The sequence below is a fragment of the Trachemys scripta genome, chromosome 5 (genome assembly GCF_013100865.1).
Source record: "Trachemys scripta elegans isolate TJP31775 chromosome 5, CAS_Tse_1.0, whole genome shotgun sequence".
Taxonomy (NCBI): domain Eukaryota; kingdom Metazoa; phylum Chordata; order Testudines; family Emydidae; genus Trachemys; species Trachemys scripta.
The window spans coordinates 95,516,815-95,542,630 of record NC_048302.1 but is presented as its reverse complement, the minus strand read 5'-3'; the positions used below and the strand labels follow the sequence as shown (position 1 = coordinate 95,542,630).

The 25,816-nt window shown below is 42.0% G+C and overlaps 1 protein-coding gene across 9 annotated transcripts in view; it reads right to left on the bottom strand.

Moving 5' to 3' along the window:
• Positions 1–25,816, bottom strand: part of APBB2 (amyloid beta precursor protein binding family B member 2) — a 343,676-nt gene that overhangs the window by 190,919 nt on the left and 126,941 nt on the right. For 2 of the 9 annotated variants that reach the window (XM_034771095.1, XM_034771094.1), the window contains exon 4: positions 9,308–9,376. The exons of the other annotated variants lie outside the window; for them this stretch is intronic. In XM_034771095.1, the coding sequence (XP_034626986.1) occupies positions 9,308–9,326 (19 nt within the window). In that variant the 5' untranslated portion in view covers positions 9,327–9,376. The remainder of the gene's footprint in view (positions 1–9,307; positions 9,377–25,816) is intronic. 9 annotated transcript variants of the gene reach the window in all.

Below are 25,816 nucleotides of genomic sequence, written 5' to 3'. Positions count from 1 at the left end.
ACTAGCTCTGTGGATATGGGGAAAACGGTAGATGTGATATATCTTGACTTTAGCAAAGCTTTTGATACGGTCTCCCACAGTATTCTTGCCAGCAAGATAAAAAAGTATGGATTGGATGAATGGACTATAAGGTGGATAAAAAGCTGGCTAGATAGATTGTCAGGCTCAACAGATAGTGATCAACAGCTCGATGTCTAGTTGGCAGCCGGTATCAAGCGGAGTGCCCCCGGGGTCGGTCTTAGGGCCGGTTTTGTTCAACATTTTTATTAATGATCTGGATGATGGGATGAATTGCACCCTCAGCAAGTTCGCAGATGACACTAAGCTGGAAGGAGAGGTAGATACGCTGGAGGGTAGGGATAGGGTCCAGAGTGACCTAGAAAAATTGGAGGATTGGGCCAAAAGAAATCTGATGAGGTTCAACAAGGACAAGTGCAGAGTCCTGTACTTAGGATGGAAGAATCCCATGCACCGCTACAGGCTGGGGACCGACTGGCTAAGCAGTAATTCTACAGAAAAGGACCTGGCGATTACAGTGGACGAGAAGCTGGATATAAGCCAGCAATGTGCCCTCGTTGCCAAGGCGGCCAACAGCACATTGGGCTGTATCAGTAGGAACATTGCCAGCAGATTGAGGGACGTGATCATTCCCCTCCATTCGGCACTGATGAGGCCACACCTGTGGTATTGTGTCCAGCTTCGGTCCCCTCACTACAGAAGGGATGTGGACAAATTGGAGAGTCCAGCAGAGGGCAACAAAAATGATCAGGGGGCTGGGGCATATGACTTACGAGGAGAGGCTGAGGGAACTGGGGTTATTTAGTCTGCAGAAGAGAAGAGTGAGTGGGGATTTGATAGCAGCCTTCAACTACCTGAAGGGGGGTTCCAAAGAGGATGGAGCTAGGCTGTTCTCAGTGGTGGCAGATGACAGAAAAAGAAGCAATGTTCTCAAGTTGCAGTGGAGGAGGTCTAGGATGGATATTAGGAAACACTATTTCACTAGGAGGGTGGTGAAGCACTTGGAATCTCCATCATTAGAGGTTTTTAAGGCCCGGCTTGACAAAGCCCTGGCTGGGATGATTTAGTTGGTGTTGGTTCTGTTTTGAGCACGGGATTGGACTAGATGACCTCCTGAGGTCTCTTCCAACCCTAATATTCTATGATTCTATGAACGGAAGGCGGATGTTTTTTAATCAGACACTATAGTGATTAATTTAACCCTCTTGAGCTTTGATATGCTGCCCTATTAAGGACCCAATCCTCCACCACTGAAATGGGTAAGAGTTTTCCCATTGACTTCAATGGGGGCTGGTTCAGGTATCTGAATGTTCCACAAACATTAGTTTATTTACTTTCATAACATCCCTGTGAGAATATATGGTATTATTTGCCCTATTTTATAAATGGGCAACTGGGGCACAGAGACATTAATGTCAACAGTGTTGCCCAATCTGAAATGCCCATGACCTGATTTTTCAGAGAATTTCGCATTTTATATCACTTTTTTGTTCAGAGAAGAGCTCTCACTGACTTCCGATTCAACTGAGATTACTTAGCTCTGGTGAAAATCAGACCTCAGGATCTCAAGCTGGGCACCCAGAAAATGAGGAACACACAGCTAGTAGCCATCTGTGACAAGTCTGGTTGAAGTGACGTGCCCAGCATCACATAGGAGCTCTGTGGTAGAGGCAGGGATAGAATCCAGTTCTCCAGGGTAGCATACAACTTCCTTAACCATGAGAGCATCCTCTCTCTTCTTGCAATCCCCTGCCTCATTCACTATAACCTCCCCCCCTCCCCCCAAGTTCTGCAACAAATGAGGCAAGGGATCTACAGACAAGCGGTTCCACTCTCTTCTAGACTGGATCTCTGGACTGCAGTCCCCTGTTCCTCAACCAGGTTAACAACACAGGTCCAACTCAGTATTGGCACCAGTAAGCGTTTCCCTTAGTGAGCCAGTAACAGCACACATTTGTAGTGACACAGAACAAGCATGTTCAAAACCAAGCATTATTTAGTCTTTTCTCAAAGGCACAAAGCATGTAGAGCAAACCATGAAAACAAACAGCCTACATGCCCGGGTATTACTTACACCTTCGTAAGTTTCCCTCAGCCTCATTAACTTCATCTCTGGCAGAAAGAAGCACATTGCCCCGGTCATAACATCTGCCTCTGTCTGTGTCATCCCCTGCCAGCCTTTCACTGATACAACCTCAGTGGTCTCTCCTAGCTCACCCATACCCTCTCAGGTTCTTTGAGGTTTTAAATATCCTTTGATCCCAGGCTTAGCCTTGGGAAGAGTAGCCATTCTAGCCTGGATGGAGCCATACAAAATAGTTTCTTCCCCACTGACGACCCAGCCATTGTTAGCTTAGATGTTTTGAAGGTGGACACCTGAGGATGTCTTGCCTTTGCCATTGTTCCATTTCCTGTGGGTCTCCTGGCTCCACATCTCTCTCCCTCTCCCCCAAACTCTGCCACAGCTTCCCAGCCTCCCCACTCTAGCTCCTCATCCAAGTTTCCCACCTTAGTCCCAGGTCCTAGCCTCCCACCCTAATCCCATCCCCTGCCCAAGGCCCAGACGTCCCTCCTCATGAAGCCTCTAAGTACAACTTCTCATCCCTCAGCATTTCAGTCAAGTGGTTTCACATTGCTACCATGCTGCCAGGGCACCCGCAGGGAATCACTAAGAGCACAGGAGATAGTCTCCCTCTTACCAGTTCCTGTCACCTGGTTGCAGAGACAGCAATTGCAGGGAAAGTCCTTCTCTGCCCTTGAAGCTCTGGGCTAAAGCATGCTCAGTGCAGACAGAATCTTCAGATAATATAGCTGCCGAACTCTAATATGTCTCTACTAAGCATGTGCAAACTTAGATTTTTTGAGAGGATGAAAACTTGGCAAAATTTGAGCAGATTTTCACAGGGATGGGCAAAGACACATCTTGAAACCAGAGTGAACCCCCTGCTAAATTTCAAGTCCCTGCCCCAAAGCATGGAGGAAATACAGTTTCTAAACTAAATGCAAAATTTTTTAAAACATGGGCAAAACAAAATATTTTTCTCTAATCCTCTTCTGGGAAATGGTGTAACCATTTTTGCTGAAATAAATAAATATATAAATAGGGAGAGTGTCAGCCTGAGATAGGCAACCAACATGGAAAATTTTGGCCCAAATGGTTAAAATTGGCAATATTAGAAGAGAAAATAGTGTCTTATAATGGGAAGCACTGAGCAACCTTAACTACAGTCATCATATACACCTCTACCCCAATATAACGCTGTCCTCGGAAGCCAAAAAATCTTACCGCGTTATAGGTGAAACTGCGTTATATCGAACTTGCCCCTCCCCCCCCCGCCCCGAGCACTGCTTTACAAATTATATATATATATATCCGAATTCGTGTTATATCGGGTCGCGTTATATCGGGGTAGAGGTGTACCTGCGCAACCTACAATCATTCACCAGGGATGATGGCTGGTATATAGCTTCAAATAAAGTAATTTTGGGTACTGAAACAGAATACTATATACACAGGTGTTCATCTAGATTCCTTAATAACTCCTGTTTATTTTTTTTATTTTTTTAATTAATCCTTGTTCTCACCTACATCCATTGTATCTAATACAGACCTGTCGTATCTCACCAGAAAAACATAAAAACTGACATACTGGGTCAAACCAATGGCCAGCACGAGAGTTTCAGAGGGAGTGTAACAGAACAAGGCAGTTGGAGTGATCCAACCATGACTTCCCCTCCGAGATTCTGGCAATCACAGAGGTCTAGGGTCTCTCCAAGTATGGGGTTGTGTCCCTGACCATCTTGGCTAAAAGCCATTGGTGTACCTATCCTCCATGAATTTACCTCATTCTTTTATGAGCTGAGTTATAGTTTTGCTATCACAACATTTCATGGCAATGAATCCTACAGATTAACTGCACGTTGTGTGAAAAAGTACTTCTGTTTGTATTAATCCTAATTTCATCAGGTGACCCCTAGCTTTTGTATTGTGGGAAAGGATAAATAACACTTCTTTATTCACTTTCTCCACCCCATTCATGATTTTATAGACTTCATAATCTCTCTCCTTAGTCCTCTCTTTTCTATGCGTATGTCTACACTACAAAATTAGATAGATTAAATAGAAGTCGATTTTTTAGAAATCGATTTGATACAGTCGATTGTGTCCCCGCCCACTAAGCGCATTAAGTCGGCGGAGTGCATCCACAGTACCGAGGCTAGCGTCGACTTTCAGAGCGTTGCACTGTGGTAGCTATCCCACAGTTCCCGCAGTCTCCACTGCCCATTGGAATTCTGGGTTGAGCTTCCAATGCCTGATGGGGCAAAAACATTGTCGCAGGAGGTTCTGGGTACATGTCGTCAGGCCCCCCTCCCTCAGTGCAATGGCTGAGAATCGTTTTGCGCCTTTTTTCCGCGCAGACGCCATACCACGGCAAGCATGGACCCCGCTCAGATCGCCGCGGCACTTATGAGCACTGTAAACACCATGCGCATTATCCTGCAGTGTATGCAGCACCAGAACCTGCAAAAGCAGGCGAGGAGGCAACGGCAGCGCAGTGAGGAGAGTGATGAGGACATGGACACAGACTTCTCTGAAATCACGGGCCCTGGCAATTTGGACATCATGGTGGTAATGGGGCAGGTTCATGCCATAGAACACCGATTCTGGGCCTGGGAAACAAGCACAGACTGGTGGGACCACATAGTGTTGCAGGTCTCGGGTGATTCCCAGTGGCTGCGAAACATTCACATGCGTAAGGGCACTTCCATGGAACTTTGTGACTTGCTTTCCTCTGACCTGAAGCGCAAGAATACCAAGATGAGAGAAGCCCTCAAAGTTCACAAGCGAGTGGCGATAGCCCTCTGGAAGCTTGCAACTCCAGACAGCTATCAGTCAGTCGGGAAACAATTTGGAGTGGGCAAATCTACTGTGGGGGCTGCTATGATCCAAGTAGCCAACGCGATCACTGAGCTGCTGCTATCAAGGGTAGTGACTCTGGGAAATGTGCAGGTCATAGTGGATGGCTTTTCTGCAATGGGATTCCCTAACTGTGATGGGGTGATAGACGAAACGCATATCCCTATCTTGGGACCGGAGCACCAAGGCAGCCAGTACAAAAACCAAAAGGGGTACTTTTCAATGGTGCTGCAAGCACTGGTGGATCACAAGGGGCGTTTCACCAACATCAACGTGGGATGGCCGGGAAAGGTACCTGACACTCGCACCGTTAGGAACTCTGGTCTGTGTGAACGGCTGCAGCAAAGGACTTACTTTCCAGACCAGAAAATAACCATTGGGGATGTTGAAATGCCTATAGTTATCTTTGGGGACCCAGCCTACCCCTTAATGCCATGGCTTACGAAGCCATACACAGACACCCTGGACAGTAGTCAGGAGCTGTTCAACTATAGGCTGAGCAAGTGCAGAATGGTGGTAAAATGTGCCTTTGGACATTTAAAAGCACGCTGGCGCAGTTTACTGATTCGGTTAGACCTCAGTTAAACCAATGTTCCCATTGTTATTACCGTGTGCTCCACAATATCTGTGAGAGTAAGGGGGAGACATTTATGGCAGGGTGGGAGGTCGAGGCAAATCGCCTGGCGGCTGATTACGTGCAGCCAGACACCAGGGCGGTTAGAAGAGAACAGCAGGACGCGGTGCACATCAGAGAAGCTTTGAAAACCAGTTTCATGACTGGCCAGGCTACGGTGTGAAAGTTCTGTTGGTTTATCCTTGATGAAAACCCGCCCCCTTGATTCACTCTGCTTCCCTGTAAGCCAACCGCCCTCCCCTCCCCCCTTTGATCTCCAACTGCAGAGGCAATAAAGTCATTGTTGTTTCAAATTCATGGATTCTTTATTACTTCATCACACAAATGGGGGGGAAACTGCCAAGGTAGCCCAGGAGGGGTGGGGGAGGAGGGAAGCACCGGGTGGGGTGGTGGAGGAGGGGAGGAGGGAAGGACAAGGCCACACTGCACTTCAAAACTTCTTGAATGCCAGCCTTTTGTTGCTTGGGCAGTCCTTTGGGGTGGAGTGGTTAGGTGCCCAGAGGCCCACCCACCGCATTCTGGGTGAGGAGACTGTGGAATTTGGGGAGGAGGGCGGTTCGTTACACAGGTGCTGCGGTGGCGGTCTGTGCTCCTGCTGCCTTTCCTGCACCCCAACAATACGCCGGAGACTATCAGTTTGATCTTCTAGTAGCCTCAGCATTGCATCCTGCTTCCTCTCATCATTCTGATGCCACCTATCAGCTCGATCCCGCCACATGTCCTCGCGTTCATTTAGTGCTTTCCTGCACTCTGACAGTGTCTGCCTCCAGGCATTCTGCTGAGCTCTTTCCGTGTGGGAGGACTGCATGAGTTCAGAGAACATTTCATCACGAGTGCGTTTTTTTCGCCTTCTAATCTTCGCTAGCCTCTTGGATGTAGATGATACGGGGAGCATTGAAACATTTGCAGCTGCGGGAGAGTAGTATTTAAAAAAACACATTTTAGAGAACCATGGGTAGACTCTTTCACGGTGAACCAAGCTGTTAAGATTACATGGTTTCAAACAGCAGTGCCCTCATTGCCCATACCAAGCACCCGTTGGGTTGGCCATTTAAAATGGGTTGGCCATTTAAAAGGAGGGGCTGCGGTTTTCGGGTTAACGTGCAGCACAAACCCAATTAACACCCCCCCACACACACCCTATTCTCTGAGATGATCGCTTTACCCCTCCCCCCACCGCATGGCGCACAGCAGGGATGATTTCTGTTCAGCCACAGGCAAACAGCCCAGCAGGAACAGCCACCCCTGAACGTCCCCTTAATAAAATTCCTCTATTTCAACCAGGTGACCATGAATGATATCACTCTCCTGAGGATAACACAGAGAGATAAAGAACGGATGTTGCTTGAATGCCAGCAAACACCGGGACCATATGCTGCCATCCTTTATTATGCAATGATTCCAGACTATGTGCTACTGGCCTGGCATGGTAAAGTGTCCTACCATGGAGGATGGAATAAGGCTGCCCTCCCCAGAAACCTTTTGCAAAGGCTTTGGGAGTACATCCAGGAGAGCTTCATTGAGATGTCCCTGGAGGATTTACGCTCCATCCCCATACACGTTAACAGACTTTTCAAGTAGGTGTACTGGCCACGAATGCATCCCAAGTCTTCAGGGCAAATTAATCATTAAACACGCTTGCTTTTAAACCATGTACAATATTTACAAAGGTACACTCACCAGAGGTCCCTTCGCCATCTTCAAGGTCTGTGAGCCCGCCTTGGGTGGGTTGGGAGGGTACTGGGTCCAGGGTGATAAACAGTTCCTGGCTGTTGAGGAAAACGTTTTCTCTGCTTGCATGCTATGCGCTATCTTCCTCGTCCCCAAAATCCGCATTCCTGTTGCGTGAGAATCCATTGACGGACTCCACGCATAGGAGTGGGGTAGTTGTAGGGGCACTCCCTAGAATGGCATGCAGCTCGTCATAGAAGCAGCATGTCTGGGGCTCTGACCCGGAGCGGCTGTTTGCCTCTCTTGTTCTTTGGTAGGCTTGCCTGAACTGCTTAAGTTTCACACGGCACTGCTGTGGGTCCCTGTTATAGCCTTTGTCACTCATGCCCTTGGAGATTTTTTCAAATATTCCGGCATTTCGTCTTTTGGAATGGAGTTCTGATAGCACGGATTCGTCTCCCCAAACAGCGATCAGATCCAGTACCTCCTGTTCGGTCCATGCTGGAACTCTTTTGCGATTCCGGGACTGCATAGTCACCTGTGCTGATGAGCTCTGCATGGTCACCTGTGCTGAGCAGCTCACCACACTGGCCAAACCGGAAATGAAATTCAAAAGCTCGCGGGGCTTTTTCTGTCTACCTGGCCAGTGCATCGGAGTTGAGAGTGCTGTCCAGAGCGGTCACAATGGAGCACTCTGGGATAGCTCCCGGAGGCCAATACTGTTGAATTGCGTCCATACTACCCCAAATTTGACCTAGCAAGGTCGATTTCGGCTCTAATCCCCTCGTCGGGGAGGAGTACCGAAATCGATTTTAAGAGCCCTTTAAGTCGACAAAAATGGCTTTCGTTGTGTGGACGGGTGCAAGGTTAAATCAATCTAACGCTGCTAAATTCTACCTAAACTCGTAGTATAGACCAGGGCTAAGATGAACAGCCCTAATCTTTTTAGTCTCTCCTCATATGGAAGTCATTCCATAACCTTGATCACCTTTGTTGCCTGTTTCTGAACTTTTTCCAGTTCCACTATAATCTTTTTGAGGTGGGGCAACCAGACCTGGACACAGTATTCAAGGTGTGGGTGTGTACAATGGATTTATATAGAGGCATTATGACTTGTCTCATTTTCTATTCCTTTCCTAATAGTTCCTATTATTCTGTTAGCATTTTTGACCACTGCTGCTTATTGTACTGAAGTTTTCAGAGAACTGTCCATGGTGACTCCAAGATCTCTTTCTTGAGTGGTAACAGCTAATATAGATCCCCCCATTATATATAGTGTGTGTGTGTGTGTGTGTGTGTGTAATTGGGATTATTTTTTCCAATGTGCAGTATTTTGCACTTATCAATGTTGAATTTCATCTGCCATGTTGGGGCCCAGTCACTCCATTTTGTGACATCCCCCTGTAACTCTCTGCAGTCAGATTTGAACTTAACTATCTTCAATAATTTTGTATCATCTGGAAACGTTGCTTCTTCATTGTTCACTCCTTTTCCTAGATCATTAATGAATATGTTGAACAACATAGATCCAAGTACAGATCCTTGGGGACCCCACTGTTCACCTCTCTCAATTGTGAAAATGGATTATTTATTCCTACACTTTGTTTCCTATCTTTTAACCAGATACTGATCCATGTTTGGGGCAGGACTATTTCACATTTGTACAGTGTCAGACACAATGAGGTCATGATCCTGGGTGGGGCACTACTGTGATACAAATAACAATATTATCCAAATGGCCCGTATTGATATTTTTCAAAAGCCACGTCACAAACCTTATAAAGTGCAAGGCTTTTTTTGGCTACAAACACAAGAACATTAGTATTCAAACATAACATAAATGTTTTTAATAGAACTTATTTGTTTGTGACTGTGCTTTATTCAGCTTTTAAAAACCTTTCCTAAAGCAAGAATTTACTTAAGAAAGGATCAGTTTAAGAAAAAAAGAAAGGAAAGTGTTTGCTTGTTCTACTCATGAATGCAAAATTAAAACAAATATGGGCCTGGTAAGAAGAGAAAGATTTTAAAAGATTCTGCTTATGGAAATATGTGAAAGGGCATCTGACCTGGAAGTACTTCTGACATGGATCACAGGGCTTCAGCAATGGATCAGGAAAAGGATTATAATTTGAAATCTGAAAAGAGGGATCATTTAAGAAATTAAAAACAAAGAAAAACACAAAAGAAAAACACATTATAAAAATTCCTAAAGAGCTGTTAAGCATAACAAATAAAATGTCGCAACATAATGCTGCTCAGTTTTCATAACTGTTGAAAGCTGTAGAGGGACAGGCTATTTTGTAAAACTAATTAGAACAAATACTTAAAAAAAACGCTACTAACAGCATGTTTTTTATTCCCAGTGCATACTTTAGTAAGGAAGAAAGCAAAACATCAATGAGATTTCCCATTTTTAGAGCAACATACTGGAGTAAACATTTTGTCACGTTACAAAATACAGGCCTCACTCAAGGCCACACTTACCCAGGAGAGCAGTCACACAGACTTTGACAGGACTAATATGCATGAGTGAGGAATACTCACTTGAGTAAGAATTAGCAGAATAGGACCCAGCCTTTGACACTGGACAGTAGGGAATGGCTTGAACAACAGGTCCAACACTAGAGAACAATCAAGCAGGCCAAGAATTTTTTTCTGGATGGCACTTCCTTGGTGGTGAGTTTTTCTTTAATACAGTGTTTTGTTGTAATAGTTTGGGTGTGGGCGGGGTTAAAATAATTTTTGAATGGGGTAGATAAGTACACGGGAAACCTATGCATCTACAGGAACCTGTGATTAGGGTTGCAGGTATGCAGTATCTGAGGTTGCAAGTTCTAAACTTGGATAGAGACCAAAAAAAACCCACATTTTCATAAAGCAGATTTTGTTTTCTTCAGAGATATCTAGTAAATATAATATAATATGACAAATTTATCAGGGTTTGAGCTTATCATCTTAGATGCTGTGTAAATTCAGTCATAACCAAAAGTCTGAACAGCTTCATAGTAAAGTTAGAAGATACATTTTATACAACAATTAACTAAATGCTAAAAATAATTCTCTAAATTTACTAATAATGTAAAATTAAATTAAAAGCTTACTTCTCTACAAAAGTAAATTTACTATAACATTTTAATTTGCAAATTTCAATGCTAAAATGTCAACACTATCATGAAAAGGTTCTGACGCCCATCTTAATGCTATGTCTCCCCATACCACACTCACCCTTTATATACAGAACCTGCAATTCTGGTCTCAGTTACACTGGTGCAAATCCAGAGTAATTCCAGTGACATCCAGATTTATGCTGGTATAAGTAAGCTCAGAATCGGGCCAACATGCTGGAAGAGTTCCTTCCTGCTATGTCAACCTTCATTGTGCCATCTTCAGCATACATGCTGCATGATTATCTAAGCATGACCCTTTTTATTTTATTTTTTGGGTCCATGCTGAGCTTTTCTCCTTGGGAGTGGAACCAGATCCTGAAAACAATGGCAAAGTTTTGGGAAACTGTGGTGGGGAAATCAGGGTGCTGGTGTTGCTGCTACAGCCAATGTCACTTTTACTGGAGGAGAAGAGAAAGACTGGCAGGAGTGACAAGGAAAGCTATTGTTAAAAAAATTATATAATGCACAGGTTGGGGAAAGAGAATCTATACATCTAGGCATAGAGCTTAGATTATCCACCAATATAAAGTTAGTTTTTAAAAGTCAGATGATACATAGAGTACATAATTAGCAATAACCCAAATTTAGGTGAATAGATTTAACAATACAGTTTAGATATTAGAATCCAAATACTCGGGTGCATCACTCATGAAAAGTTGTACAGAGATTTGGTTGTGGAAAGCAAAATAGATCAGTGAGTGGAGATTGTCCCTCAGTAATTGAGAATTAGATTGGCTGTCCATTTAGAAAATACTACACTGACACTAGAAGTGGCTGAACATGGAAGCTGGAGATAAGAAGCTGCTGATAGGGAAGCAGTAGCTCAGCAGAACCAGAAGGAAAGTTACTGACTGGAGAACTCCGAGCAGGGAAGGCGCTGCTTGGGAAACACGGGAAGCAGGAAAGGAGTAGGGTTGCAAGCAGCTTATTTGAGTGCCTCTCCCTTACCAGGTGCCTACTTTGAAATAGTCAAGATCATCTTCTACTTCCCAATCTGGCTCCTAGGGCCGCTCTCAACAACCCACTTCAACACCTAAACCAACTTCCCTGCTGAGCATTGACCCATTTCACCTAACACTGCCGAGCTTCCACTCCCATTGCTAGCTTCCTCACTGAGCAGTTTCCTCCCCTGACTCCTGACCAGTTTAGAAGACACCCCAGCCAGCCTCCTCTGCCATATAACTACATTTGCAACTTTAGAGATAAACGTATAACCAACCAACTGCAACCGCCTAGCAGCAATACTATCTGTGTTATTGTGATTTTCTTATAAGTCTTGTTAATGAAAATCCTTAATACCAAACTGTCTTTATATAATGCTATTAAGTTAAAACAAACTTAAAATCCTACCATGGGTTTAAGCATTCAAGTAGAGCGAATCTTCTTATCAGTTTTCTTCAGGTTTCCCACCCCAATTCCTTGCTAGCAAAAATGTAGAGACCAGACAATACTCTCAACCAGATTCTAACTGTTTTAAAGATAAAAGCAAATAGTAGGTCTAACTCATGGTCCCTTGCATTATTATTTTTATAGGATTGATAGGAATTTCATATTAGATACAGATACAAATACATACATTTATACTTGACTGCTTATCAGAGGCACAGTCCTTAAGGACAGAGTGTCTTGCATTTTAGCTTAATAAAATTGTATTGTCACCATGTACCATAGAATTTTTCTTAAATCCAGTGATCACATAAAAAAAAACAATAGATGCTCCTTCCATTTACACAAAGCGTAAAATAATATGCGCTAAGGAGCTGCCCTGAAATTAGCAGCAGCATGGACAAGATGACCTAGTGAGTCTTTTTTTCCATTTAATTCTCTTTTCTTTTTTTTAAATTAGATTTTTTCTTATGCAGAATGGAATAGTCTGGCAGACAATAACCTGAATTAACATCATATGAAGACAGAGTGTGCGCCATATCTGGGCTCCCTGCATGCAAGACTAAGAAGACTTTCTGCCATCAGATCTGTATATTTCCAGAAACACCATTTGTCAAGTAAACATCTTCTGTCAAAACAGTTTATCTTTTTGAATCCTATGGTTCAAATACAAGCACATACAAGGCTTAAGAATTTATTTTTTCTTCATCTCTGCATAGATGCATAAATTCTGCAATCAAAAATGCAATACACTTATTTATCACCCCTTCTTCACTCCCCACAAACAACTCTCTTCAAACACACACACATTTCTATATGGTAAAAATAGTGTGTATTTCATATTTCTCTCTCTCTCTCTCTCTCTCTCTCTCTCATCCAAACTGAAAAACAAATTTTAAAACCTTAATTGAATTCCTGCAATTGACTGACCAAGCAACCAGCTGGATTTGCTTTTCCAAAGCTTGCCATTTGTCTCTCTCCAACGTCAACCAAAATTTAACTCGTATCCATTCTTGAAGTGCCATATAAACCTGTTTCGGATTACCAAAACCAAAATAATCCCAACCAAAATAATAGAAAGCAAGACAGCCTTTGTTTTCTTAACTGTGTCTCACATGTTTCTATTAGGGCAAACAAAGAAATAAACTGCCTCATAAAGCAGACAGGCTATCCAGATTCTTAACAAGATAATGGAAAGAAACAATGATGGATGCTCTGCTAAATTTGCCAGGCAAAACGATTTAATCTGAATCAGACTGTATTAGTTCAGACTAGAATTTTTTCAGCTTCCACATAAATCTGACATAGTTAATTTGACAACACTTAGATCAGGAAGGAGAGCTATTCCAAGAATGGTTACTTATTGAACACAGTGAAAGAAACTGGCAGGATCTATTACCAATGCCCAGCTTTCCAAATGTTCTTAATAGCACCAAGTCAATATCAAGGCCTTTAAAAAGCCTTTTGATCAGGACATGCAGGTGAATAAAACACCATGCATAAAGATTGTTTATGCTCATACAACAGCTTTATTAACTAAACATGGTTAACTGATTCCTTAACTATTGTGCAATAAATAAGATGAGCCCAAAAGGAGTGTTTGATTAAAGCCAAAAAAAAAAACAGCAAGCAGAAGGAACAGTTATCCTTTGCGTAGCCCCACGCCCATTCAGCCCAGCCACTGAATCCCATTTGCAGTATACAAAAGCTACTTTGCTTCTGAAAAGCTCAGGAACAGTAGTGCATATTCTTGAGCACAATCTACTGGCACATTAACTATTTTACATATAGACAGACCTCTCCCTCTCTCTCTCTCTTTTATTGACCAATTTCATAACAACCAAAACCTTGAGGCCTGACAATAATGAATCACTGTTCACCAGTTTATTGTTAGCTACAGTTTAGTTCCTATCCAGGTTATTCAGAAAGGGTTTTACACCAAAATTACCAAGATTGAAGCTAGAAGTTTTGAGCCAGATATTACTGAGGCAGTAATACGTGTTTGGAAAAGCAAAATACACTTGAAACAATGCTGCAGGAACAATACTCGTTTGTTGGTCGCTAGAGCAATCTCATGATTCAATCAGGGTTCAACAGAAGAATGCGTTATCCTTTGAATGCTGTGTTGTTGTAGCCGTGTGCATTCTGACAAGTTCCTCTGCACATCACCAAAGCCAAATTCACTCAAAATCAGTTTACACGATCCTTTAAATATGTAACCGTTCTCTGTGTTTTGTATTTTAGGAATAGAACACTCTTATTCTAATATACTTACTGATGGCCGTCAATACATCCAGGCCCCAGCAAAAATATTAAACAAACAAATAAAGGAAAATTCACAAGATCAAGGTCATTAGCCTATATCTATTTTACACCAAATATGATGTGAGAACAGGAATCCACTTGGGTCTCATAGACTTTATTCTGGTTTAAGGGAGGATTTGAGAAGTAAATAAAATAAATGGGACATAATCTATTAGTACACTATATGAAACTATCATAGATGAAGAGAGACAAAGTGAAATAATAAACAAAAGCCAAAATGTAAAGAATGGAGAGAAATCAAAATACAGCAGAACCTCTCTAATTCATATGGACTGGGAATCCATTACAGATTAGTTTGCAATAAACAAAAATCATAGAATCCGAATATAGTTTAATCAAAACGTTTAAATCTAAGTACCTTAAGTTAGGCATCTAAATAAAAAAGACCTGATTTTTAAGTGCTGAGCATCTGCAGTTCCCACTGACTAATAGTAGCTGTAGGCAGGTGACCAGCACCTCTGAAAATCAGGCCACTTTTATTTAAGGTACTTAAACATGGATTTAACAGCCTAACTTCAGATATTTAGGTTCGTAAATTTGACCTTTGCTCATTTATGTAACAAGTGTCGTTTAGTTTTAATTACTTACATTTTATGATCTGCTAGTTAATACACTGTAGTATATTTTTTAAGTGTAATAAATCTTAGTAACAAAAGACATCCCTATAGTGCATCTACATACCTTTGTGACATGAGACCATCTGATTTTTTGGGGGAGAACTGTTGGTTTTGCAGAGTAGCAAAATCCAGATTGGCAAGATTCTAGTGTATGTTGGTACAGAAGTGAACCTTGCTTATCTTACCTGGCTAGATTATTTTATTTAATGTTTATTTAAATAATCTTTTATTTGTCTTACATTAGTATAGTATTTCTAACCAATTCTAATATAATTTTCTCCTTTTCTCCCTGGCTCATAAAGGAGGCTTGGGTTAAAAATAGGAACCTGCTTGAAAATAGGAAGAGGATTCATATCCCTTCCCTGTGTCATTAACATATAATGGGATCAGTTATTACAGTGTTACTTTCTAAATCAGAGATTAACAAACAACAAAAGAAAAGGAAAACCATCTAGTCAAGAAGACTTGATAGATGATTAGTAACTATCTCCAAGGATTATCTGTCTCCCAGAGTTTATTATAGAAGCCACTAATCTGCACCAACAAAAAAAGGGTGGTTTCAGAGTAGCAGCCGTATTAGTCTGTAGCCGCAAAAACAATAGGAATACTTGTGGCACCTTAGAGACTAACAAATTTATTTCAGCATAAGCTTTCGTGGGCTACAGCCCACTTCATCGGATGCATCTTATAAGGATGGTGCTTGGAAGACCACTTTGGGCTTGGAAGACTTGGGCTCAATTTACTGCTCTGCCACAGACTTCATGTGTGACTTTGGGCAAGTCCCTTAATATACATTAAAGACTGAGACATACAATGGTAATGGGGGCCATATAAGTACCTTAAATAGGAAGAGGTAACTACAACAGTTTTAATTAATCATCTGACATTTCTCAGAAATTGGAGCAGACTTCCAGATTCTGAGCTCCATTTTGCAGGGATTCTCTTATTCTCCCAAACCTTTGAGTTAAAAAAAAGTTAGTTCCCATCTCCATCAACATCTTCCTTCCTAATTTTCTGTTCTCTGTTACTGACTGCAGAGGATGCATGCTGGAAACAGCATGAAACTGGTTGGGTTCACATTCTGTGGAGCAGTAGCAAGAGGAAGAAAATGCAATTCACGTCAATGTCATTCACATACGTGTGGTCCTACCAATTGCATTCATCGTTTTCAGTAATTGAATAGGGTGCATATCAGAACACAGGATGCCTTTTCAACAGGAAAACTCAAATTAGTCTCCACACTGCCAATCTGTAATTTGCTGTCCCATTAAAACTGAACTAAAATTAGGCTCATAAACCTTATAAGAAAAAAAACACACACCAAGAACTACATCCTAGTGCGTTTGTCTATAAAAGCACAGTTTTCCCCCTCTCTACAAAATCTTAATGGTGCAAACAGAAAATATTCCGTGGGAATTATAAATAGCTAATTTATAAACCAATTGTTATTTTTCTGTTTAAGCAAACTGAATACTAACAAAATTATGAGTGCCAGACTAAGTCATATCATACTGTAACTCTGCAGAAAGTTGATTGTTTAGGTCAGTACCTGAATATATTAATTTTACTTGCAGCCTGCTTTGACAGCTAGATCAAGATCTTCTGTTTAATTTTGCTGTGTTATGTTGGGAAACCTTAATTCTTAGTTAACTCAGGGCACTAAATAGGATGACCAGATGTCCCAATTTTATAGGGGCAGTCTCGATTTTTCGGTCTTTTTCTTATATAGGCTCCTATTACCCCCTACCCCCATCCCGATTTTTCACATCTGCTGTCTGGTCACCCTAGCACTAAACCATATACACAACTGAAACAAAGATGTCAGGCTTACCTTATGGGCCTTATAAACTAAGCAATTCATAGGGAAGTGGAAGGAGAATATAACAGAAATTAACTGCGCTTACTAGCGTATAGATGTTGCTAAAGTTTGGCTAAATTACAACAAACATGAAACCTGGCAATAAAAGACATGAGAAAGGCAGAAAATCTAGTAGTATTGTTACCCTGGACTCCAATAAAACCTCCTGCGCCTTATATACAAAGCTTTAAGTTATCAATATGTCAGGCTGTTTTCACCATTTTCCTCTTGTAGTGCTGTTTTCCATAAAGCCATAAATATATAGAAAGTATCTGAACAATAAAGTGACTAAGGCAAACATAAAAGGGTAATAGAAAAGGTACTAAGTTGTACTTCATGAACAGTTAAACTCATTGCTGTCAATTCATTTAATATTGTCAGCTTCATTTAATGCAAGTTAAACCTCAAGTCTGCAATTCTTTACCTTAATTTAGGAAAACTGTTTCTTCTCTTCCAAAGAGGAGGTGTCACTGACTTGTGTTACAGCAATAATACATAGAAACTATATATACACATCACATGCCTGATTTAAGAAATAATACCAGACAGAATCTCACATCACGGGTAACATTTTCAAAACAACATAAAAGAAGAATACCTAGCTCTTACATAGAACTTTTCACCAATAGATCTCAAAATGTTTTACAAACAAGGTCAGTATCATTGTCCTCATTTTACAAATGGGGAAACTGAGGCACAGAGAGATGAAATGACTTGCCCAATGTCACCCAGCAGGCCAGTGGCAGAGCCAGGAATAGAACCCAGGTCACGTGAGCGCCAGTCTAGTGCTCTAGCCACTTGGCCACATTACCTAAATAATTTAGGAGCTTAAGTGGCATTGACTTTCAATGGGACTAAGGCTATGTCTATACTTAAACCACTACAGTGACACAGCTGCAGCGCTGCAGCTGTGCCACTGTAGATCTTCAGTGTACAGTAATGGTTTTCAACCTTTTTTCATTTACAGACCCCTAACAAATTTCAGATGGAGGTGCAGACCCCTTGGGAAATCTTATACAGAGTCTGCAGATGCCCAGGGCTCCGCGGACCACAGGTTGAAAACCACTGGTGTAGACAATTAGTATGCCAACAGGAGGGGTTCTCCCATTAGTGTAGGTCAGCGGTTCTCAAACTGTGGGTTGGGACCCCAAAGTGGATCGTGACCCCCTTTTAAAGGGGTCACCAGGGCTGGTTTAGACTTGCTCGGGTCTGGGGCCGAAGCCTGAGGGCTTCAGCCCTAGGCGGTGAAGCTCAGGTTACAGGCCTCCTGCCTGGGGCTGAAGCCCTTGGGCTTTGGCTTTGCCCCAGCCTCCCCTCCCCCAACCCGGGCGGCAGGGCTTGGGCTTTGGGCCCCCCACCCAGGGCAATGGGGCTCAGGCTGGCTCAGACTTCAGTCTCCCCTTCTGAGATCATGAAGTAATTTTTGTTGTCAAAAGGGGTCACGGTACAATGAAGTTTGAGAACTCCTGGTGTAGGTAATCCACCTCCCTGAGTGGTGGTAGCTAGGCCAACGGAAGAATTCTTCCATCGAACTAGCACTGCCTACAGTAGGGGGTTAGGTCAGTATAGCTATGTCTTTCCAGAGTGTGGATTTCTCACACCCCTGAGAGACATAGCTATATCGATGTAAGTTCCCCATGTAGACCAGCCCTTAGGTTCCTAAGTCGCCTAGGCACTTTTGAAAATTTTACCCTGAGGCTGTTTGGATTGTCCGGAGCAGTGGCACTTGTATCTCAACAGTTTCTTTTCTCCATCTGACAAACTGATATTTGCAACTTTCCGGAAACAAATTTGAAAAATGTCTTCAATAGGTATGAATTATGCCAAAATTTTAAGGCCCGGTTTGCATTTAGGCCTCTTTACACTTCTCCGGTAGCGTAAGGGAGCTTTAAAGTGGGCATCAATTACATTTTGTCAGATCAGTATAAAAGATCTTTGGTGAAAGTGAGAATCACACCCTTAGAATAAATATTTTCCCACAGAATCATCGGAAAAATAAATGAGTCATTATGCTGCTTGTAACAGGAGAAAGAGACAGAAAATATCTTTAGGTTTGTCTGCACAGGAAATTTTACCAGCATAATTATACCACTGGAACTATATGAATATAGCTCCCATGAGTACACTCTTATTCTGGAATAAAAATGCCATTTTTTTCTATTTAGATTATGTTGCTTTGGATGTGTTATAAATTAAAATGAAAAAAGCCACTCTTATTCCAAAATAAGAGTTTCCACATAGGAAGTTATAGCAGTATAACTACAGCAGTACAATTATACCAGTACATTTCCCCATGTAGACGAAGCCCTAACTGGCCTAGGGAGAGCGGTCGGCAAACTTCTAGGTTGTTCTATCAAGTCTCAGTTTTCATTGAAAATAAAAGGCTCGAGCTGTTATGGTTGTGAAGAAAACTTTCACAATGTAACCCCTACACTTAAAACAGGCTGCGTTACTGTAGCACTTCAGTGAAGACACTACTTATGCCAACAGGAGGGGTTCTCCCATCGGCGTAGGTAATCCACCTCACCGAGAGGTAGTAGCTAGGTTGACAAGAGAATTCTCCCATCGACCTTGCACTGTCTACACTAGTGGTTAGGTCGGTTTAACTGCATCGCTCAGAGGTATGGATTTTTCACACCCCGAGCAACATCGTTATGCCGACCTAATTTCTAACCAAAACCCTGGTCTACACTACAAACTTATGTCAGCATAACTACATCGTTCAGGGAAAAATCGACATCCCTAAGCGACCTAGTTATACTGACCTAGCCACCAGTGTAGACACTGCTAGATCAACGGGAGGGCTTCTCCCATCGACCTAGCTACCATCTCTCGGGGAGGTGGAGTACCTATGCTGATGGTAGAAGCTCGCCCGTCAGCGTAGATAGCGTCTTCACTAAGCACTACAGCAGCACAGCTGCACTGGGGCAGCCCTGTCAGTGTAGACAAGCCCTATGTGTAACTGATACAGCACATTCTGCTTAAGTTTGCAGAGCCTGAAACATTGGGTAGGGTATGGGAAGGGGAATGCACTGAAGACATGGATCTACCATAGCTTATGCTTGGAGGTGAAGCCAGTTCTTGTGGGGTAGGAGTTGGGGAGACAAACACCAGCAACCCATAAAGAACAGAACAAGGAGAAGGAGCATGGGGGCACACAGCACAAGAGGAGGTGGGGCAAATAGCAGCACATGCAGGGATTTCCCTACACCTCCCCTAACTACGTCATTGCCCCTCTCCAGTGGTCAAACCAACCAAGATGAAGAACATACCAAGAACATACCATCCAAAGGTTCAAGTGGTGTATCTACATCCAAACAGCCTGAAGCGCAAATACAGTGATCTATTGAAGAAACAGTGTCTCCATAGCCTAAAGGCAGTTCCCGATGTTTCTCAGTCAAACATTTCCCGTTCATTGAAGTTACAAAAGATGGCTACTAGCACCTCTTGCAAAAAAGCTTATGAAGAAGGAAAGCTTCCCACCACTACAACTGGTAAAACTGGAGAGCTTGGTTTGCCAGAGCAATCAGCAAAGCCAATACTATGTGAAAATGCTGCAAAACACCAAGCCTCTTGACTACATCAGCCTGCAGAAAGCCTTGTAAGCCAGTCACTGTCAAAGCCAGTTCTAGTACTTAATGAGGCTGTTAGAAATGCTGGAGAAACAACACAGTTTATGCGAACAAACATGGCTGTCACATCGTACTTTCTATTTACGCAAGAGATACCAGAAACTACGAACTGGAGACCAATGTTAAATGCATTGTCACTTGTTAACCCTGAAGTTGGACCCTGGTTCTGAACAAGACTGGCAAATGATCACTATCTTTCTGCAAGAAACTCAACTGAGTGGTTAGAAGCATCTTGTGCAACAGTGAAAGACTCAGCAATTGAAAAAGTGAAGAACTCTCCCACCATAGTCAAAAAATTTGCATACATGTCTGATAAATGCACCAATGCAAATGGGTGTCAAGTATTATGTCACTGCATACATTATCTTGATGTCAGTGGTAAGCCAGTAGATGCATTTCTAGATGTTCAGGTTATAGAAACACATCGGTTGCACCTGTGACAACCCACATATTAGAAGAGTTAAATGCTTGTAAATTGGACCCCAAACAGATGGCTGTGCAGTTGCTGGAGATGCAAACTTCTCCGGAAGATATGGTACAACATGGAGTACAAGTTTTTCTCAGAGAAAAGTGTAACCCCAACCTCTCCTATATACACTGCAGAGGCCATCTTAATTTCAGTACCCGGACAGATACTGGAGCAAATAATTAAAAAATCAATTTGTGAACACCTAGAAGATAATAAGGTGATAAGTAGCAATGAGCATGGATTTGTCAAGAATAAAGCATGTCAGACCAACCTGACAGCTTTCTCTGACAGGCTAACAAGCCTTGTGGATAGGGGGAGAAGCGGTAAACATGGTATATCTTGACTTTAGCAAGGCTTTTGATACTGTCTCACATGACCTTCTCATAAACAAACTTAGGAGATACAACCTAGATGGAGCTACTATAAGGGGGTGCATAACTAGTTGGAAAACCGGTTCCCAGAGAGTAGTTATCAGTAGTTCACAGTCAAGCTGGAAGGGCATGTGGAATGGGGTTTTGCAGGGATTGGTCTTGGGTCTGGTTCTGTTCAAAATTAAGATGATTAGATAATAGCCTAGAGAGCACACTTATAAAGTTTGCAGATGATACCAAGCTGGGAGGGGTTACAAGTGCATTGGAGCAGTGGTTCTCAACCACCAAGACAATTTGGAACACAGACTAGACTTTGTACTTGTGAACGTATGTGCATCGGTGCTGGAAGTAGGAGTGTGGCACACCCTCTGGTTTAAAGTGGTTTCCGTCATATACAGGGTGTACAGTTTTGTTCAATGGCCTTCAGCAACCCCACTATACAAATTGTTCCAACACCCGTGTCACTATCCTTGCATGTACTCCTCGAATCTCTAAATCTGAGACAAGTAGAAGAGGTGACTTTCACTCTGTTGAGCTTGAAACTGTAGCAACCAGAGCCGAACCCATGGTGGTGCAAGATAACATAACTAAATTTATCCTAAATAAAATAAAAGGCTACATATTTTAAATTTAGGACAAAAATGAAAATATTTTTTAAACTAACACACAAAAAATTGATTATGCAAAAGATGTAATACAGGAGGAGTAGATTTCCTCATGCAGCTTTCTCCCAACAAAAGCAGCACAAGAGACGTCCTGTGCTGACTTTCAGTTCAGCAAGGTCAGTAATAGCAGTGGTAAACAGCGGCAGCAAGCTCATGTGGGGAGCACAAAACATTTTATTTCCTTTAGGTCGGTAAAGATGCCTTGCACTGATTTTAATCAGGGTTATTGCCCTTTTAAATTCCAAGTGAGTATAGATTAAATGAACATTTTAAAACCACTTTGGGAATCCACACCTTGCTCAAATAAATTGAAACACATTTCAATTCACCTTTACACTTAATTTAAGAGCTACAGATGTTTATGTCTATTTGTACTTCAAGAATTTGTATTTTAAGCATATTTGGGTAATTCTACATTTATTAATATTAGGTTCTAGAGAAACTATTTGTTATTTAAGATGATTATAAGATTCCTTTTATACAAAACTTTTCACAAGTCTCCTCAGACTATCAATACTATATTTATGAAATCATTCAACTTATCTTGTAAATGGATTAAAGATTATCTCTGGATGTACAGAATAACAAGTGCTCCACATAGCACTAATATTTCCCCTTGCAGATTTTATTCATCTATAGAAAGGGATATATTTATTTACAAGCAACACAAAAGCCATGAAAATCAAGCTAAATGCTGGACTATGCCCTTAAAAGTACATTAAGTAAAAAATCATACAGTTAAAAATTCTTCCCTTAGTTACACTCAATGTAGATCTGGAGTAACATCAACATCAATGCAGTTATACTAATTTACCCCAATAATGAGAACAGAATTTGACCCATATTTTTAAAAGACATTGTTTTATCTGCTAACACCTTAATTTATTAAAACGGAAGTTTTAGAAATCAAATGCCAATCACTATTGCTGTTTCTTTATTGTGTGCACTTCCCACAGACTAGAAAATGAAAATATATTTCTGTGTCAATATCTGAGTTATGTCTAAAGTAGAGCTGGACACAATGTTTTTCCATCAAAAATGCATTTTGGGGGCCCAAAATTATTCTGAATAGTTTCAATTTGCAATTTTTTCTGAAAGAGTTGAAATGTTTCATTTCAAATTTTAATTTTAAAATGTTTATTTTGACTTTATTTGAAATGGCAGTTCAATCTCAAACTTGGCGAATTAAAAAACAAACCAGGAAATCATCTAGAAACATCCAAAACAGATGAATCGAAATGAAAAACTCAATTTTCTTGTGTGCACGTGTTTGTTTTTTGTTTCGAGTTGATTGAAAATGTTTTTGTTGATTCAAAATGAACTGAAAAAATGAAACAAAAAAATCATAATATGGAATTGACTCAAAATGTTTCTGTCTATTCAAAATGTTTTTTAGATTAGATGAAAAAACTTTGAAAAAATTAAATTTTGCTTTGAATCAAAACAGATTCCCCCCATCCCCGATTTGGCCCTCAAATTAAAAAAAAATATATCACTCAGTTCTGCTTATTACCTTGATAGCTAAGCTCCAAAAAGTCACACACACAAGTTTTTGGCATAACTGGAAACAGACAATAGATCTCCTGGCTTTACAACAGGACTATCCTTCCCCAAAAGCTGTGGATGAAGGAAAGGGGAAATTGGGACCCACACAAAGAGAGATGGGTACATCAGGACCTGCAGGGCTTGTCATGGTCTTCTTTAAAACCTTGGACAGAACCAACCATTTTTTTAAAAAAGGAAGGGCATAGTTGCTGTGATGTCTAGCTAGAAAGACTGTTCTGAAATTTTAGCTCTGATAATATTTGCAAAATATCAAAGTAATCATTTTTCATCAAATGCTGTTTCCTAAAAAAAAGGAGACTGACTGCCTCCCAAACCACTAACAAGCTTGAAAAATGGTCAGACATTGACCTAAGGGAAAAACAAAGGATTCAGCAACAAGAAAAAAAGTACCATCCTATAAAAGTGATCTGTCAGGTCTCTGTGTTACACAAACATCACTTTTCATATCTTAAAGCATTAGAGAATCACCTTTGAAAGTACTGTGTTTTCAACAGCAGCCTTGCAGGGCTGCCAGCAATTTATCTTTGCTTGTGGACAGTTCAGTTCAGGCACTGGGAAAAGTGCCTAGGGGCTAGAGTGAAGGAGTTGGGCATTAGAAGGATTTCTGCTTGAGGTGAGAGATTGGAATCAGACAGGCGATCTACTCAGACCAAACTCCTATGGCCCAGAGAAGAGCTGCACAGGAGGTTTGTCATATTGCCGTTCCTCTCTAGCCCTGCTTTTAGAGTCAGCTGGAGGCTGGGGAACATGGAAGGAAGGGAGTGCTGTTCAAGAGGAGCATGAGGGAAACTGGGCTTCAACCTCCTGTCTTGTGAGAGTGCAAGCACAACTCCTCTCTCATTATCATGACCCAATTAAGAAAGCCCACTCCACCCACATTATGATTCCCCAAATTCACCCCATGCCTCCCATCACCCTTCTGCTCAGTTCCATTCCTCCTTGCCATTCCCACATCCCAGCTCAACCCCATGGCCACCACTTGGTGGTTCAACTCCCTTCCCCATCCACATCTGTGCTCACTCCCTCAAACCCCACATATCCGTGATAACCCCTACTTCTCACAACCCCAGCACCCTCACAGCCCCAGTTTCCCCAAGGCTTCCCTCATAACCCTGATCCTCTCACCCCATACCACTGTGCACAGGCTAACTCCCTTCTCGTGTCACATAGCCTGCCACGCAGTCCACAATGCCCCCCACTATGCCTCCTCAGAACCCCACTGTGGCGGATCAGTATGTGTCTGTATGTCTATATCAATCTGGAATGACATTCTGGTACTTCAATGTTATTTTTGACTGGAAACTGTGCTGTAGCTTCCATCTTGAGCTGGGACAAGCAGGAGGTGTTAAGAGAAATCCTTACCCCTTGCAGAGGGGCTCACAATGGGAAAGCCATCAAAATCCCTCAACCTCGATGATTTTCCATTCAAATGGGTCCAACCAGAACAATGAGCCAGCTGCAGTCCAGGGGAACTAGTTTGCCCAGTTTAGACCTAGGGAGGAAAGGAGGAGGGCTGGAGTTGAGCAACTCATCACCTGACTGACAGGGTTTTTGAAGCTGCTTGGGGGAGTGACCTGATAAATGGGGATCAGAACTTTATTTAAGGGCCAATCCTTCTTGAGTCTGGGCTGTCTCACCAACCATCCATCGGCTAACAGGAAGGCTGAAGAGGAAGAATGGGGTGTAAAAAGGTCATGGAATCCTGAAGGACATTAACCCAAACTCAAAAGGCTCTCGGACTGATGAGGATACTGCAGGAGGGAGTTTTACGTACTGGTGTTTATTTTTTCTAGATCTGTAATTCTTGTGCTTTGTCTATAAGTAACATGTGTATGCTTTAGCAATTCCTTTGCGAAGTCTGTGCTCTCTTGTTTTAACGGTCACAATGTCCTTGAAAGGTTAAACAGTAAATTAGAGTACCCGTGAGTGTGGAGCTCTGAGAATGAAATTCTTGAAGTACTGTGGAGATCAGGATCAGCAGTGGCCTTGGGCCTATGGCAGCTGGACTATGGGTTCTACATCCCAAGAAAGGATACTAGATAGGGAGTCTGTACCCCAGGAGTGTGCCTTAAAAAGCAAGACTTAGAGGCTGGGTCTGGATACTACTCAGACTCAGAAGGCTTAAAAGCCCCTGGGATCCAAAGGCTTGCTCAATACAGCAGTCTCCTCCCCATGCCTCCCCCGCCCCCCAACACACACACACACACCAAAGTTCAGGTATCATCTCGGTATTACCTTCAAAACTAGATACTATTTTTCTGAAGAGTTTGTGTCATCTCTAATAGGCTATTTTAACAAATCTGTTTACAAGGACAGGACAGCTACCCTTTCTGAAAGAATAAGTGTAACTCATCTCTGGCCTGGATTTAACCTCTAGAAGCCTGGGGCCAAAATAAACTAAATCAATCTCCAAAACTAGAATCTCAGGCGATAGCAGGAGTAGCAGGAGATTCAATGGTTAAAATACCACCCGAATGACTAGTAAACTATTTCATCCCAATGTTTCAAAGAGAAACTAA